Raw genomic sequence first — 18,882 nt, forward strand, 5'->3', positions numbered from 1 at the left:
TTCAAGCAGAGAAATTTCTTTTCCATGTATTTAAGGGACAATCCTAAGATTCTGAAATAATACCAATGTTACAGATAAGGCCATGTCTGTTTGTTTTTGCTCTAAGGTTTTGCGTCCATTCCTCCTTCGTCGAATTAAGGCTGATGTTGAAAAGAGTTTGCCTCCAAAGAAGGAAGTAAAAATCTATGTGGGTCTCAGCAAAATGCAAAGGGAATGGTATGTGTTCTAAGATGTGTTTGTTATCACTGTTGATTCTTCCCTAAGTCCCATTTGTATTTTGTTTTTCTAATTTGTATCTTCGTGGGATTTCTGTTTACTGCATTGAACTCAGCCTGAAAAGAGTTTTCTTGACACATAATGTAGGGCACACTATTTATGATACAATATCTAGAACCTATTAGATGACAGACTGTGGATGGAAGGTTTATGAATCCAAAAATTAAATGAGATTTCATTAAACAGGGATACTTACAATGCCCTTTACTTGGGTTTTTTTAAAAAGGGGAACTGGTGACACAGTGGAGGAGGCATATTAGCAGTCCCCAATCTTTTTGACACCAGTGTCGAGTTTCATGGAAGACAGTTTTTCCATGGATGGGGGTGGAGGGAGTTGGGAGATTTGTCACCACCTCAGATCTCAGGTGTTGGATTCTCACGGGGGAGCACGTGACCTGTATCGCTTGCATGTGCAGTTTGCAGTGGGGTTTGTGCTACTATGAGGGTCTGATGCCACCGCTGATCTGATGGGGGTGGGGCCCGGGTGCAGTGAGATGGGGAGCAACAGCTGTGAGTGCAGGTGGGGCTTCCCTCACTCACCTCCTGCTGTGTGGCCCATGGATTGGGGACCGCAGTATTATATATACTTGATAGTTCATAAATATGGGGTCCTGTGTTAGTGCTAATGGCTGGTGAACTTGTAGATTGTAGAGCTGTGAGAAACTTAAGTCTTTTTTTTGTGAACCCCATAAAGCTATATTTATTTAGCTTAAAAGATTCTCCACTGTGAGTTGATGTTTTATTTTAGGCAGAATAAAATGTCTTTTTGTGAAATGATGGTAATAATACATGGTAGATATTTTTAAACACCCTTACAAGGCAAAATTAAAAAGTTGAAAACTCTGCTTTTTTAAAAAATCTTTTTCTTTATTTTAAAAAGTTTTATAGGTGTATGCAGTTGAAAAGGTTAGAAGCCACTGACTTAGGATTCATTTTTGTAGATAGAAAGCTCAATGTGAATTAACAATGTAAAGTGGCCACAGAAAAAGATACTGTTAACTTTAATGTTAATATAAGTTTAGCGTTCAAAGGCGGGAAATAAACAGAGCTACCCTATTCTTTACTGGTCTTGCCATGGTCTCAGGTATATTCAGTTGCATACTTAATTCTGATAAGTATTTGCAAGAGGCCAGAGTTTTTTTGTAAAAGTACTGAAAGGATGTCATGTTGAGAACTGGGCATGTTATCTGGAAAGAGCTCCACTGTAGAAAGTGGGCATGTTAAATGTCTTCAAAACTTTTGAAAGGCCATTATAGGGTGGCAAAGATAATAGGCTTATCTTGTATGGCTCTGAAATACAGAACTAAGACATGAGTCAATGCTAAAGGAAGACAAATCTTTTTTAGTTAACAGGTGGGTAAACTTTGTGTCAGTCAGAATTGTGGAGAAAGAGTTTGCCTTGAATATTATTTTGTGCTCCACGATTGAAAACTAAACATAGATTGCTTAGGCTATTTAAGTTACTGTGTTCAGAGGATTCAAAGTCCTGAAACTTTGGTGTTTAGACAGATTAATCATTCCTTCAGGATAATGTCTAAATTAATTCTTAATATGCATTCAAGACTTTTTATAATCTGGCCTTAGTCTATTGCTTCTCAGACCTCCTATTTCCCTGTATATTTATACATATGTTTAAATCATATTGTATTCATCTTATTCTCATCATCATGCCTCACCATCTCATGATTCTTCCTTTCTCTTCAGATCTTTGGGTTCTTACTAAATGCTGTGCTAGTTACATGGCACATAGAATTGAATAGTAGTACTTATTTTGCAGAAGACTGCAAACTAAAATCATGTTTAAAACTTGTCTTTTACATTTTGCTTACTTAGAAATGTATCATAACTGCTTTGTTTTAATTCCACCCAAGGGAACTATTTTGTACATTTAAAATAATATCCTCAAGGCCCATAGCATAAGTGTGAACATTAGAGTACTGTGGGCAATAAAGAAAAACAGAAGGGAAAAAAAAGAGGTTACAGATGGTAAATTCTTAACCATACTTTAAATGGTGATGAGTTGTTTCTAACAGGTATTTTAAGGATAAGGTGGGGGAAGGGGATTAAGTATATAAAGGGGCAGATTGGTCAGGGAACATTTGAGCCCCCTCAAAATATTTTCCTTCTTTCAATAGGTATACCCGGATACTAATGAAGGATATAGATATACTAAACTCAGCAGGGAAGATGGACAAAATGAGGTTGTTGAACATCCTGATGCAGTTGAGAAAATGTTGTAATCATCCATATCTCTTTGATGGAGCCGAACCTGGTCCGCCTTACACAACAGACATGCATCTAGTTACCAACAGTGGCAAGATGGTGGTATTAGACAAGCTACTCCCTAAATTAAAAGAACAAGGTATCTATGTTACTGGTATCAAATTCAGTAGTAATGAAAACTGCTTTAAAATTCTCATGTTAAAATGAGGTAGCAGTACCTTTGGAAATGACTGCTCTGATACTTTCTAATGTTGAAATGTGGAACATTAAAAAACTTCTATTCATTATTTGAGCTCCAGCCTTTCCCCCTGATTTTTAGACCTTAAGTCTCTTATAAGGAATCAATAGTTAGAGTGACCACACTCCATGGATTTAGGGGAAGAGCTCCTACTTCATAGATACTGTCCTAGAAATTTTAGCTTTTTGTCATAAAATGTGAAGAATGCTCCTCTCACCCATCCACAGTTTCCAGATCCTCTGTTATACAATGGTGTTGTGTTCATGGTATTCTTCAGTTATTTATGTTGATTTTTTTATTTAATTATGTATGTACATGGTCCTAAAACATTTTTATTTATAGTATGCTGACTTTTTACTAAAAATGGGTAAGTCTGTGGTATGCGTTTAGGTGTATTTAAATTACATGAATGTAGAGAGAATTTAGTGCAAAGCCAGCATCAATAATTAATAAAAAGTTCGTTTAATCTGTACTGTACCTGCTTCCCTCTTCCCAGATTATTTGAAGCAAATTACAGACTTTATAGCACTTAATAAATTATTCAGTATATATTTCTTAAAGATAAGAAATTTCAGTCCTAAAAAATCCAGTGATTCTGTAATATCAAGTATACAGAGTTTAGATTTTTTTGTTTCTCTACATGATAAGAGTGACCGTTATATCAGTGGATGAATCTCCACTGTGATACTGACTATCAAAAACATACTGTAAAAGTTGGCAGTGGATTGGTTTACTTTTTTTCCCTTTTTATACCTTTCTGTGGAAATATGTTTTTTAAGATGCTTTCCTTGAAAGCCGAGTAATTAAGGGAATTGAATTTAGTTGGGAGGAGTGACAGGAACTTGGTGGGAGTACTCAAATATTAATGAAAGCTTTATTAAACTCTGTAGGGAAAGTGGGGACTGTTGCACATCCTTATGCATTTGGGGTACAGGAATGTGTAACAGCAGCAGATTATTAGCTTCAACATCCAGACAGGATCATTTCATGATCATTATTTTTCAAAATTACCCTTTGTCTTCATACATTCTACTGAAGACATTACGTAGTTGGCTGAAGAAGTGGAAAGCAGTTGAATAATTAGAATCATGGCAGATAAGTGAAGGACGATCAGTGTAGAGAGTAGGAGGCACATATTATGGTCCTTTGATTTGGAATGGGTCTTCAGGACTAGAATGAAACCGGAAGTATTGGGTATGTATTGGGGAATTTTGGGTGTCGTATGAATAGAACAATTGTGGGATGGTGGAAAGTTATTTTTAAATATATGTGGGGTAACAAGATAATGATTCTCTTAGCCTTGGAGATGGAAGGCCTCCCAAACCAGATGCAAAGATCCTTTTCTGTTTACCTTACTGTGCTATGCAAATACTGCCTTTTTGTATTTGTACCATAATAGGAAAGAAGTAGGGAATGAGTGACTTGGATAATTAATAAAGTAGAGTTTTCCCCTTTATAACCAAGTAGGTAATGCAGAATTAAGGGGTAATTGATTAGTTTTAGTTTTGGTTAGCCTTCAGTTTTTATGTAAATTTTTCTACTTTTAAAAAGCCCTGATAATGGGTTCTTGTATTCACCAACAGGTTCTCGAGTACTAATCTTCAGCCAGATGACAAGGGTATTGGACATTTTGGAAGATTATTGCATGTGGAGAAACTATGAGTACTGCAGGTTGGATGGGCAGACACCTCATGATGAGAGACAAGTGAGTAAAATTTGGGGAAGGGAGATAAAAAAATATCACATGAAATAATTTTCTGACACTTATTTTATGTCCATAGGAGTCCATCAATGCGTACAATGAACCAAATAGCACAAAGTTTGTTTTTATGTTAAGCACACGTGCTGGTGGTCTTGGCATCAATCTTGCTACTGCTGACGTAGTAATCTTGTATGATTCAGATTGGAATCCCCAAGTAGATCTTCAGGCTATGGTAAGAGATAACAAATAAATATGTTCTGTGCTTAGTAGATGTTTTAGTTAGGGCAAGTTAATTCTATAAATATCAATGACTTAACCCAGTAGAATTTTGTTTTTCTTTGAGCTAATGGTTCGGTGAGAGTATTTTGAAGTGATCTTACATCCATGTTAGGGTATTTCTGTCTTACGGCTCTGCCATATCTTAGGACCTTGGAGTCATCTGCTATATCCTCTGCATCCTGTGGACATAAGGGGGAAGGGAGAGAGTTGAGGATTGCCCAGGAATTTTTTTTTGGGTCAGACCTGACATTCCCCACCTTTGCCCCCCACCATTGGCCAGAACTCCAATCTTGTAGCATAACTGACTGCAAGGGAATTGGTAAATGATGGTATAGTTGTGTCCCAGGAGGAAAGGGAAATGGGTTTGATGAGCAGCTAGCATGTCTGCCACTTCACATGCTTAAAATTTATGCCCGTGTATTTGGCCAGATTGGGAAGATTTTTCTTATGTTGAGAAAATTGATACTGCTCATGACTGGACCATAAACCCAACTTTATTAAATTTCTGGCATTGGCCACTTTATCCTGTACTCTTTGTAAGAGTGGCTGGGGAAAAGTGATCAATTATTAGAAATAAGGGAGTGTTTTGTAAGAATGTTATTTGTGAAGTTACCAGAAGTTAAACAGAAAATGGCATTAAAATTAATTTGACTACTTGTATGTAGTTAATTATGTAATATTTCAACAATAGAGTTTTTGTATTGTTTGCTAAGTTACATTTATTTGTGTCATTGTTTTATCTGATAACAGTGAAAATTTAGATTTGATTTAGGTAGAAAAACATTTTGGATGTAAACCAAGGGAAAAAATATGAAAAAACACTTTTATCATTAAACATGAAAATTATAATTTTGTTTGTATTGTCTGGAGATGTATTTTTTCTCAGTGTGCCCAGTAAAATTCTGGTGATGGTTTTTCACAGATTCAGCAACTATATTGTTTTCTATATGTAACTTTTTCTTGTGAGATAACCAATTAATTTGATTAAAACTGAGAATTTAAGAAATATTAATGTAATATTAATATCTTTTTAGTTGTAATTTTGTAATGTACTTTTTAAAATGTTTTATACTTGAGATTATTTTAATTTTGTTTCTCACTATACCCATTTCCAGTATTAATTATTTGACTTTTTAACTATATTCAAAATAACATGATAATTCACTTAGGACCGAGCACATAGAATTGGACAAACCAAGACAGTCAGAGTGTTCCGCTTTATAACTGATAACACCGTAGAAGAAAGAATAGTAGAACGTGCTGAGATGAAACTCAGACTGGATTCAATAGTCATTCAACAAGGTGAGCCTTAGGAATGTAAACATTTACCAAGTTGGATTGATACAGCCTGTTTTTGTCTAAATTTTTTTAAGGAGATTGTTATTAGGCATCTGTTGAGTCAAGATAGCTGCCAAAAGAGATAACATGTATTTCAGAGTTAGTAAACTTTGATTTTATTATTAAGAAGATGGGTTTTGGGGCTCAGGAAAGTTGAGGTTTGAATATTGACTCTGAAGGTTAGCTGTTCTCTTTCATTACCTGAGCTTGTTTCCTCATCTACTAAATGCAGATAAAAGATTTTTTAAAGATTAAAAGGAATAATGTATATAAAACATCTGACATTCAGTGTGGTACATATTAAGTGGAGCTGTGGTGATTATGACTTACATGAGTAAGCACTCGATTACTCTGGGGAATACTGAAGAAATAAAAATCAAAGAGTTTGATTTTATTCTTTTTTTCTTGTCTGCATCTGTTTACTAAGCACCCATCAGATGTTAGGCACTGTTCTTGGTACTGAGAGTACAATGGTGAATGAAACAGACAAGTGTTCTTATTTTCAATGAGTTTATAATTTAATTGGGAGGAAGAGACCATGTAAACAATGATAGAAATAGGACTAGAGGGTGAGTGTGGGATTTTATTCTGGTTTGATTAGAGGAAACTTCAAGTTCTTATTCCAGTTCAGCTTTTAAGGAGGACGAATATATTTTTTCATGAAGCTTACTACCATAAAGTTGATGATGAGATATATAAAATGTAAAAATGGGGGTGGGAAACTTAATAACCTCAAGTGTACATCGGTTTCTTTCCTTCTGTAACTGCATCATGAGCCATATACTCTGTAAAACTGAAAGATACACACTGTTAAATTGTTCACTGATTATTTCATGTATGGGTCACCAGTCTCTAATTTACATGTAAGGGAATATTTTACATTTTTTTGGTATCTCATGATGCCAGCCATATTGTTAGCCACATGTCTGAATACCTGAATACAATACATGATTATTTATTGTTACTAATTGTTTTTGTTAATAATAGCTTAACCTTGAATGCTTCCTTTGTGCCAGGCAATGTGCTAAATTCTTAACATTCGTTATCTCCTTTAGGTTTAGGGTCAACTTGATGAGATGTTTGGCATCAGAGTGAGAAGCCTTAGAGAGATTAAGTCTCTTGTCCACTGTATACAGCTTGGAAATGACTCAGTTTAGGGGATCAAGAACTATGTTAACTTTTTTTTTTTTGAGACAGAGTCTCACTCTGTTGCCTGGGCTAGAGTGCTGTGGCGTCAGCCTAGCTCACAGCAACCTCAAACTCCTGGGCTCAAGCAATCCTACTGCCTCAGCCTCCCAAGTAGCTGGGACTACAGGCATGTGCCACCATGCCCAGCTAATATTTTCTATATATTTTTAGTTGTCCAGCTAATCTTTTTTTTTTTTTTTTTAAGTAGAGATGGGGTCTCACTCTTGCTCAGGCTGGTCTCAAACTCCTGAGCTCAAACGATCCGCCCGCCTCGGCTTCCCAGAGTGCTAGGATTACAGGCATAAGCCTCCATGCCCAGCCTATGTTAACTGTTAATGTGTTTGATAAAGAAAGTCTCCGGAGCCTTCTAGAGCCTGCCAACCCATGAGGTGATGCCTCATGGATGATACAATGGCTTATGTTTTTTCATCACATTCATGCATGTGTTTTGACAAACACCTGCCATATGGTTCTTGTTCTCAATTATTCTCAGTATAAAATTTTTTTAAGATTAAAAATCTTAATTGATGTATGATACATAATAAACTTAGAAATCTCGGTTTTTCTTTTTAAATATTTACTGGGGTGAATTTTGGAGCAAACCTTTGGGCCAGTAGCTTTGTTGTCCCATTTGTAGATACATTACTCAAACAACAAGCCTCAGATGCATAGCTCTGTGTTAATGTTTTGTGGACTGAGGGACATAATTAAAAATGTGAGCATACACAGAAGCACTTTATAGCTGAAAGGCTTCCTCCCTGCCCAATGGGGAAGTAGTTTGCATAATCCTGAAAACATTTTGATAGTAATGAGATAACTACCAATTCAAAGAAGCATATTTTGTGAATATATCCTGACTTCGAAATGTCACAGATGTTTGGTTGTACATTCTGTTAGGGATCCAAAACCATGACACAAGTATTTAAAGAAGTTGTTGAAAACAATTTGGATCTTTTTCCACGTATTGCAAGTTAGTTGGAATATAAAAATTGAAGCTTTATTTAGGTGTTTGTAAATTACCCTTGAGGGTGAAAACAATTCTTTGTAGGTTTTTGTTTGTTTTGATACCTGTATTTTTGAAAACACAAATTATAGACTTGGCCAAATTCCTGCCAGCTGAAGATGTTCAGTAATTTGTTAATGTTGAGTTTTTTCTATGGTCCCAATAATTTTTAGGAGTTTCAGTTCTTAATGTCAGCAGTTTTCAGAAATTGCTATTATGTATTTCAATTCTTCTGTAAAGTTTGGCTATATGAAGGTTTTTTTGTATCTCACTTTTCTAAGGAAAAAAAGTGATTTGGGAGTATTAATATCTTTCTGCTCATCAGAAACTTATTTATTAGGTTATTAGGTATGAAATACCCGATTTCCTCAAGAACTAAGTTTGACAGTTGATATCTCTGACATTTCACTTTGACACTTGTTTTTTTTTTCTATCGTGAAGGTACATCCTCAGGCTTGCAAACACATGTTTTGGCTTTTGATTATCTTTCAAATTTTTTTTAGAGCAAGTTTTGTGAAACCATGGATAAATCAAATATTGGTGTTATTTTCGAATACAAGTTCCATCATGGAATCAGTGTAGCGCAGACAGCTCAGAATGTCAGTGAAGCATTTGGGAAGGATGTGGCTAATGAACATGCACTGTGTGGATGCTTTGAGAAGGTCCGTTGATTTTAATCTTGAAAATGAGCCGTGTGGGTGACCTGAGACCAAGGTGGATAATGATGAGATGAAAGCTGTAATAGAAGTGAATCCATCTTAATGTACTTGTGAATTAGCAGCAAGGTTTGATGTTTACAATTCCAACAATATTGGACCATTTGAAACAAATTGGCAAAGTAAAGTAGCTAAATAGGTGGGTTTCGCATGAATTTAATGAGCGTCAGAAAAGAAATCATCTGGAGCTTGCCTTTCTTTGCTTTCATGACATAAAGGCAAACTATTTCTACACCGTATTGTTACATGTGATGAAAAATGGATTCTTTTTGACAGTTGTAAGAGTTCGGCACAATGGTTGGTTGCATAAAGATGAAGTGCCGAAACACCGTCCAAAACCGAATATTCATCCAAAAAGCTAATGATATCTGTTGGTCTAGTGCTGGTCCACTACAGCTTCATGAAACCTGGTCAGTCAATTATAGCAGATGTCTACTGCAACCAGTTGGAGGAAATGATGAGGATGCTTGTGATGAAGCAGCTGAGATTGGTCAATAGAGACAGGTCAGTCCTCCTGCAGGACAATGGTTGACCATATGCTGCACAAACAACACTGCGCAAACTACAGAAGCTGTACTTGGAAACTCTCTGTCATCCACCATATTCACCAGACCTTGCACCAACTGACTACCACTTCTTTCAGGCTTTAGACCACTTCTTGCAAGGAAAAATATTCAATTCTCTAAACAGTGGGAAACACTTTTTGCGATTTCATTGCCACTGGTTCTCCAGGCTTCTTTGCTGCTGACATAAACCAGCTACTGTTAAGATGGCAAAGCTGTGTCAATAGTTTAGGTGCATACTTTGATTCATTGTACTGCTTCTTGTTTGAGATATAATAAACTACACTTTTGATTCGAAATCGGATATTTCATATTTACTGACCTAATATAATGCTCCCATCTGTTGAAACTTGTGGGTTTTTAAAAATTAATTTTGCCAATAATTTTGATTTTTGAACATCTCAAATTATTTACCCCACAAAAGAATATATTTCATTGAGACAGTATACATAGACTTCATATAATACGTAAGCCTTAGGAACATTTCAAAGCTTATCAACTGAAAATTTGGTGTTAAATTTAAAAATGAAAGTGATCAGATGTGAATAAAATAGTTACAGAAATGATGGATGTTTGAGACAACATTACAAGGTATTACACGTAATATTTAAAATTTTCAAGTTTCCAATAAAGTACAATCTGTTTGATAACCTTTATACAACACAATCTTTTTTTAGGGAGGCTTGTGGATCAGAATCTGAACAAAATTGGGAAAGATGAAATGCTTCAAATGATTCGACATGGGGCAACACATGTATTTGCCTCAAAGGAAAGTGAGATCACTGATGAGGATATTGACGGTATTTTGGAAAGAGGTGCAAAGAAGGTGAGATGTAGATTAAATGATGCTTTTAATATAAAATATTTTAGATCAGAACTGTTTGAGAAAATATTTGTTATGTGAATTATAGAAAATCTTATTTCCATAAAAAGAAATTTTTATTAGCTGTAAATAAAGTCTAATTCATTTTTATTACAGATCTCTTGCTTTTTTTTGTTCTGAGTGTAGTAAGGTGTTTCCTTTGTTCTTTAGACTGCAGAGATGAATGAAAAGCTCTCCAAGATGGGTGAAAGCTCACTTAGAAACTTTACAATGGATACAGAATCAAGTGTTTATAACTTTGAAGGAGAAGATTATAGAGAAAAACAAAAGGTAATTTAGGGGTTTGGGTTACCTGAAAGCTTTATTTTTACTGGAAACTTAGAATTTTAAGTGCTAGATGTAATCTCTTGTAATTTTGTCTGAAACAGCAGTCATTTTTATTTACTCACATTTAAATTTTTTTTCATAATTGTATAAAATTTAATGCCAGTTTTTCAATTGGTAAGCTCTGAAATGTCTTTAAAGTTTACATAATGAAGTTTGTTGTATATTGTTACAGTGAAATATATTCTCATATGGTATGAATATAGTAATTTGGGATATTTGGAATGAAAATAATTGGCAAAAATTGCCACAGCCTGATTCTTCTTTTTTTCAAACAGCAGAATTGGCTGGTAATAGAAAAATTTCTTAATTTCATAAGTAGTATTTGCTAATACAGAGAGATATTGGAAAATACCTATGGGGAGAAGAATAAAATAATTCTACCTAGTGTTTTCCTTGTTAACATTAGACATGTATATCCTCACAATTTTTTCAAAGTTAACTATGTATCTACATTTTCCTCCAATTTGAGTTTATAGCATACGTTATGTACCATTTCCCCCCTCATTTAACAAATTATTTGGGCAAGAAATACTTACTGAATGCCTCTATACCATTAGTAGATACTGTCCCCGTGTTAATGACATAATACAGAGCAAAATATCGTAGTCCCTATTATCTATCATAGAGCTTTATAGCCCAGGATTTTGTGAATGTTTTTCCATTTACAAACATCACTTTTAATGAAGATTTGTTACTGTATGTAATAAAAGTTGGTGATTCCAGTTTCCCATGTGCTAGATTGCATTCACAGAGTGGATTGAACCACCTAAACGAGAAAGAAAAGCCAACTATGCTGTTGATGCATATTTCAGGGAGGCTCTTCGTGTTAGTGAACCTAAAGCACCCAAGGTGAGTTGACAGAGCACAAAAATATTGAAATGTAAATTTTTTCTTACATTCTTACAATAATAAGATTGAGGATTACATTTTGTGATTTTTTTTTTAATAGTGTGCTACCTTCAGTTTTTAGTTGTTAAAACTTTTCAAAAATTAATTTTGAGTTTGTACATTTAAAATTTGATTAACGTCAGTGTTCAGTTTTATTGAAAGATGCATTCAGCACTTGGAGAATTGGCTGTTATAGCTTATATGAAATGAGGACTATCGATAGAATTTAAAGCAAAATTTCTTTTTTATGGACAATACTATTTTTATTTTTCTTTAGGCACCTCGACCTCCAAAACAACCCAATGTTCAGGATTTCCAGTTCTTTCCTCCACGTTTATTTGAATTACTGGAAAAAGAAATTCTGTATTACAGAAAAACTATTGGGTACAAGGTAATTGAAATTCTCTACTTTATGTCCCTTTCTGTCCAGAAATCATAGAAGGTATAAACATTAATTTCAAAAACAATTTTTGTTTTTATTTCAAAATATTAAGGGGGTACAAATGTTTTTGGTTACGTGGATTGCTTTTGTAATGCTTGAATCATAGCTATAAGTGTGCCCATCACCCAAACAGTGTTCATTGTACCCATTAGGTAGGTTTTTGCCCCTCCCCAGACACTAATTATTGGTACTTTTTTTAAAGATCTTCAGCCTGGTGAGAAAGAATATTGATTTATTCTATCCTAGTTGTTTACAGTACTTATTTAAATGATTAATCTGTTTTGTTTTGTAACGTAATAAATAAATACAGGATATCAGTATGTTTTCTTTAATGGATGGATTGAAACTTGTGAAATTTTAGTTGGTCCAGAATTTAGTTCATCCCATACTCTTTAAAATTTGCTGATTGATGGCATAGAAAAATTTTCTTTTAGGTACCTCGAAATCCTGAGCTACCTAATGCAGCGCAGGCACAAAAAGAAGAACAACTTAAAATTGATGAAGCTGAACCCCTTAATGATGAAGAATTGGAGGAAAAAGAGAAGCTTCTAACACAGGTATAACCTTCAATCAAAGTGTAACAGTTTTGAAAAGTACTGTGTTGTGTTGGGGCATACAAGTACAAGTTTCTGCTTTTAAAGGTGGAAGAATTGGAGATGATAAAGCATGAGCATGTGGATAAATGCTGCATTTTGATTGTCACTAGTTATTGAGGTAGTTAGAAGATTATGGATTTGCACAGGCCTCAGTGGAGTGGGTATCTTTTTGATCACCTTACTTTCATTGTTACCATCTTTTCCTGTGAATCTCCCACATTGCTACCAAGTTACCATTTTCAGTTATAAATCTCTGCTTGGTACTTTTTAAATATCCTTCAAGATTCATTAAAGTTCTTTCAGGATCTGGCCTTTACCTTAAAACTTTATTTTCCTTCTGTTTTCCCACTTGATCATATCTTTGCTCTTTAGGTTATGTTAGTCACTCTTCCTGGCAAACTCCTAATCCTTCAAAGTTCAGCAAAATTGTCACCTTTTCATGCAGTATTCCTTACTCTCTCCCAGTCAGATTTAATTGCTTGAGTATCTAAGCAATCTAGCTAAAAGTATGCATCTTTATATATGTTAGTAAAACATTATCATTCTAAAAGAACTTAAAAAAAGATTAACTAGGAGCAATTTAGAAGGATTGGTAAAGTTTATTAGAATTTTTTCCTAAGTTTAGTGTTCAGTGATTGAATATTTTGTTTCTGTTGGTGTGAAGGGATTTACCAATTGGAATAAGAGAGATTTTAACCAGTTTATCAAAGCTAATGAGAAGTGGGGTCGTGATGATATTGAAAATATAGCAAGAGAAGTAGAAGGGAAGACTCCAGAAGAAGTCATTGAATATTCAGGTAATTCTTTTATTATTATAATTATTATTTTTTATGTGTCTCTTTCAGAGGAAGATATCTTTTATTATTTTAAATATTTTAAATGTTATCAGGCTTTTGGAGTTTAATAGGAGCTGTTGAAGCTGTTTCCTTATTCTGAATTATGTTGTGTTAAGCTAATTTTGCCACAGCTTAGTGCTTTTTGTTTTTTAAAACAAATTAGAAAATGTCCTCTTCCCTAAAATGGCATAATGATTTGATTTTTTTTCTTCAGCCCTAGCTTACTCTAGCTATAGCCAAGAAAACCAGAGTAGGCTGTTGAGTAATTGTGCTTTCATATTTATATCATTTCTCTCCGTAACTATTGGTGTGCTTATGCTTCCTGAAGTCAGTTGGCTTGTCGTGGGTTGCTTAGAATTTTAGAATAGCAGAAATTTAAGTGTTGGAGGATAACCTCAATCATCCAGTTCATCTCTTTTTTTACATTTAAGAAAAACAAATTCTGATTGACTTATTGGCCCTCTAGTATTATGTATAGGAAATGTTTCTTAATCCTTAGCAAATAAAATAAATTGCAGCATATGCACTAACAAGTTATTTGTATTTACCTCCTTCCTCTATCCATCCTATCTGTCCAATTTTTACTCTTTTATAGCTGTGTTCTGGGAAAGGTGCAATGAGCTCCAGGATATAGAGAAGATTATGGCTCAGATTGAAAGGGGAGAGGCGAGAATTCAAAGAAGAATAAGTATCAAGAAAGCACTCGACACCAAGGTACTTTGCATGTTAATAAATATGGTAGTTAATAAAATAATTCCTGTCTGTGAATATGCGAGTTAAAGTAACTTATTAAAGGGAAAAGAAACGAGAGTTTAAAATAAAAAATTTTTTAAAAGAAAAATATCCAAACATTATAGGTATTGTCAGCCAAATGAACTTCAGTATTAGACTGATACTTTGGTCAAAGATACTAGGGTTACCTCCTTATTAAGTAGTATCAGAAAGTTTGAGTCTGTATTTCTCTTTATAATAATAAAGACTATAAAGGTCTTTCAGGACAAAGGTTATATAAAGCAATTGAGGTGCTCTGGATAGAAAATTCTTATTTGAAATACAACATTTATAGCTAATTATACTAAAGCTACATTTGAAATACAGACTATAGGATATATATTTTGTATAATATAAAATCTGACTTTTATAGATTGGACGGTACAAAGCACCTTTTCATCAGCTGAGAATATCATATGGTACTAACAAAGGAAAAAACTATACTGAAGAAGAGGATCGTTTTCTGATTTGTATGCTTCACAAACTTGGATTTGACAAAGAAAATGTTTATGATGAATTGCGGCAGTGTATTCGCAACTCTCCTCAGTTCAGATTTGACTGGTTTCTTAAGTCTAGAACAGCAATGGTGAGTGCTCAAGGCCTTTTTGTGTAATGTAGCAAAGAGTTCGGAATAAATATATTCTTCAAGGTAACTTAAAAATCTTTGAAGCAGATTTTTGTTACAATATTTTTAATATAGACTAAATCATTTCTTAGAAAACAAAAATCCACATCCACAGTTAAAACACCTATTATCATGGATAACTTACAAAGTTTATTGATCACATCCTTTAATATTGCATATCTCTTAACATTGCTATATGTGATAGCACTAGTTTTTCAAGTTCTAAGCAGGAGGCAGTGTCACCATCAGTTTCAACTTCTGTATGTGATGACCTTTTGGTTTTGCAAATGAACGTATTTTTATAAAGAAAAATGCTCCTTGCATCCAGGTACCATCAGAATGCTGAATCTGGATTATTTTTACATGGTTTAACTCTGTTTTTGTGCTGATTGAATGCTAGGTTTTGTTTTTATTCCCAGTGTCTGTTTCTGATCATGGATCTTCATTTCTAATGACCTAAAACTCAAATTCAGAAAAGTTTAGTTTTGATGAATTTCTTCTTTTCTTCCTTATTTGATCCTTTCAACTTTGAGCTTGTGTTCTGCAGGATGATAATAATGCTAAAAAGGTTCTGTAGTCTTAGGTTTGGGATATACTGTGATAAACAAAGTTTAAACAGTTTATCGTAAGATTTCTCATTGTATTTAAAGTGTATTGTCAGACAGTGGATAGTGTGCAGTTTTTTCATGTTTGACCACTGAAAAATTTTTTCAACTAGACATCAAGAAAAGCTACTGTTTTGTCATATCCTAGTTTGGGAGGATATGACTTACATGTGAAGCTACTTTGAAGATGAAAACACTATAAATATGTAATTACAGAAAAAATAGATTCAGTTGCTTATATGTCCAATCTTATGTCTTTTTTAAGTAGGAACAATTTATATAATTAATAAGGAGTAATGATTTTGTAGTGATTGTAACAAGACACAATGTCACATTGATTTACCAGTTCAGTACTATGGTTTAAAACTGCATTACTTCCTAACATGTTTCTTGTTAAGATACACACAAAATAATATATATATAGCCCCTTGGTGATAAATAATTAAGGAATAGTCTTTGCTTAGGAGCCAAGAGATTTATACCTTAGCACATCTGTACACCTATTAAGGGAACCAGAACTTTGATGTAGTTTACTACCTTCTATCTCTGTATACTATTGCAAATATTTCTAAGCCTTGTATGGTGTATTCTATAAAGTATTTTAAAATGATTTTATTGTGGTTATCTGTAGTAGTATCACTTATTAGAAGGAAAAAAAGGTAGGCTAGGCTCAGTGGCTTATGCCTGTAATCCTAGCACTTTGGAAGGACGAGGCGGGAGGATTGCTTGAGGCTAGGAGTTTGAGACCAGCCTGAGCAAGTATGAGACCCATCTCTACTAAAAAATGGAAAAATTACAGTAGAGAAATTAGTCGGACACATTGGCATGTGCCTGTAGTCCCAGCTACTCAGGAGGCTGAGGCAGGAGGATCACTTGAGCCAAGGAGTTTGAGGTTACATTGGTGATGCCACTGCATTCTAGCACAGGCAACGGAGCGAGGCCCTGTCTTAAAAAAAAAAAAATACAGTTTTCCTCTATAAGGAAGTAGCTGTTAGCTGCTATCCAGCAATGATGTGCACACACTTATGTTTCCTTCAATATTATACTTAACTCTTTTCTAGAGGCTATATAGTTTGGTAGAGAGAGATGAGACAGAACTCGCCATGATAGACTTCCATAGCTATTTTTCCACAATTGGGAAAAGTAGAATGTGGTACATTGACTACCATAATTCTAGTGATAATACTTTGAAGGGAAAGATTATACGTACCTTTAAAAGTTCGATTAATAGTTGCTTTTGACTCTAACATATGTACACTATCAATTTATTTTATTTATTTAATATTTCTTTTAGAGATAAGGTTTTGCTTTATGTCCCAGACTAGAGTACAGTGGCATGATCATAGCTCATTGCAGCCTCAAACCCCTGCGCTCAAGCCTGCTGAGCAGCTGGGTCTACAGGTGCATGCCACTGCACCTAGCTAATTTTTCTATTTTAATTTTTCTATTTTTTAGTAGAGAAGGGGGTCTTACTTTTGCTCAGGCCAGTCTCCAACTCCTGAGTGCTAGGATTACAGGTGTGAGCCACTGTGCCCAGCCACAAGTATTTTATTTTTAATCCTCATAGCATGGATTGTGTATGAAAATCCATTCCTTTTCCTTGTTTCTATCTATTGGCACCATATGATTGATTTTATATTACCCTGTTAAAACATACCTTTGTTTTAAAATTGAAATCATGAAACTTATAGATGGAAAATACAAGGTTACTATGTTTGTAACTCAGGAGCTCCAGAGGAGGTGTAATACCTTAATTACCTTGATTGAAAGAGAAAACATGGAACTAGAAGAAAAGGAGAAGGCAGAGAAAAAGAAACGAGGACCAAAGCCTTCAGTGAGTATTAATGAATATGCAAATGTGAAGATTATATAAATTTAATTCCTACCCTTTTTTCTTTTTGAGTTATTTATTTTAACACTAACTGGCTATCATTAATGTGTTAGTCTTTTTTTTTCCTCATAAATAATAGTTTTGAATCACATAAAAGCATAAATTGAACTTGATTGCATTGTGTGAGAAAAATCACTTCATGATGGTATTCCATAACATGAGGATTTGTGAAAATCTGGGAAAGTATGTCTCATGAATGCCAAGAGTGTACACTTTTCTTTAGGAGTACAAGTTATAATTTTAGGAAAGTGATGGCTTTATGACCTTTACTGTTAGCTTCTTAGGCTTGGATGTATTCTTCCAGTGATGTCTTAGCAATGTGAATATAAACATTTTAAGGGAAAAAAGTCATCTTGCTATTTAATAATAACTAATTTATAAAGTTATGAGTAAATGAATGTCTATGGATAATATCTGGTGGTTATGTAATTTCCTTTAAAAAATTCATAAAAATATTAATTATTTCTTTGGGGAAGAAGGCATAGTATACACTTATTTGGTATATTGATTTACTACTGTTAATTGTGAATTCGTATAATTATTAGCTTAAAATATTTTTACTGTGTAAGTAAAATAAGTATACAAGATTATTTAGATGCTTGATAGTTTGCTTTCAAATATTTATATAGTCTGGGAGAAAAATCTCATACTTTTTGTTACTATGTAGTACTTACTACTAAAGTGCTATAATGTGTTTGAATATATTTTATATTTATATTAGTCTTGTCATGAAAAGTAATCCTTCTGTTTGTTTGTAGACACAGAAACGTAAAATGGATGGAGCACCTGATGGTCGAGGAAGAAAAAAGAAGCTGAAACTATGAATACATTTTTGTTGCATAATCACTAACTTTAAACCAGTAGTTCTTTAATTTACGGGTCTTCCTAAGATGTACTGTACAACGCTCAATTGTTATGTCAGTCAGAGACATCAGGTTCATCTGTTTACTGAGCTAGAAACATAGTATGTAGTTTCACTTTTTTAAATGCAACAGCTGTGCTGAAATTTTTTTATCATTAACACTTGAAGTAATAAAATAGGCTTCATTTATTAATAAATGTTTCATTTGATTTATTTTTCTATTATAGTTCCATTTGTGAAGATTGTGACTTTATCAACTATAATTTCTACACTTGTAAGGCTTAAAAACAAGCAAACAAGTTAAAAAGAAAATTGCAAATAAGATTTGTCCCTTCACTCTTCACTTAGTTGTGTAATTGTTTTAATTCACTTTGCCTTTGCAGGAATTTGGGTATTTTCTTTGTAGTACTATTGAGTCTCATCTGGAAAGATTATGTAAATTGCATTCTCCTTATTGTGTGGATAGAATGGGGGGAAAAGGCAAGACAAATTATAATTAAATTCTATGCATATTTCTGTTATGCTTTCTGTTTTTATAGTTGGTTCTGAAGTGAATATGCCCTATTCTTTTGGAAGAATGGCCTTTTAGTTGTATAGCCAAAGACATTTAGTAATTCCGGTTCCTTAAGG

General features: G+C 34.0%; 1 protein-coding gene across 1 annotated transcript in view; it reads left to right on the forward strand.

Moving 5' to 3' along the window:
• The window catches only part of SMARCA5 (SNF2 related chromatin remodeling ATPase 5), a 39,374-nt gene extending 20,979 nt beyond the window's left edge, over window positions 1-18,395 (forward strand). Inside the window, exons 10-24 of the mRNA XM_069493607.1 lie at window positions 107-216; window positions 2,412-2,638; window positions 4,321-4,442; window positions 4,519-4,671; window positions 5,888-6,020; window positions 10,204-10,352; window positions 10,560-10,679; window positions 11,475-11,585; window positions 11,902-12,015; window positions 12,501-12,623; window positions 13,327-13,459; window positions 14,094-14,212; window positions 14,643-14,855; window positions 17,226-17,333; window positions 18,149-18,395. Of these exons, the coding sequence (XP_069349708.1) occupies window positions 107-216; window positions 2,412-2,638; window positions 4,321-4,442; window positions 4,519-4,671; window positions 5,888-6,020; window positions 10,204-10,352; window positions 10,560-10,679; window positions 11,475-11,585; window positions 11,902-12,015; window positions 12,501-12,623; window positions 13,327-13,459; window positions 14,094-14,212; window positions 14,643-14,855; window positions 17,226-17,333; window positions 18,149-18,214 (2,001 nt within the window). The 3' untranslated portion in view covers window positions 18,215-18,395. The remainder of the gene's footprint in view (window positions 1-106; window positions 217-2,411; window positions 2,639-4,320; window positions 4,443-4,518; window positions 4,672-5,887; window positions 6,021-10,203; window positions 10,353-10,559; window positions 10,680-11,474; window positions 11,586-11,901; window positions 12,016-12,500; window positions 12,624-13,326; window positions 13,460-14,093; window positions 14,213-14,642; window positions 14,856-17,225; window positions 17,334-18,148) is intronic.
• The last annotated feature ends 487 nt before the right edge of the window (window positions 18,396-18,882 follow it).

Source organism: Eulemur rufifrons, chromosome 18 (assembly GCF_041146395.1).
Source record: "Eulemur rufifrons isolate Redbay chromosome 18, OSU_ERuf_1, whole genome shotgun sequence".
Classification (NCBI taxonomy): Eukaryota; Metazoa; Chordata; class Mammalia; order Primates; family Lemuridae; genus Eulemur; species Eulemur rufifrons.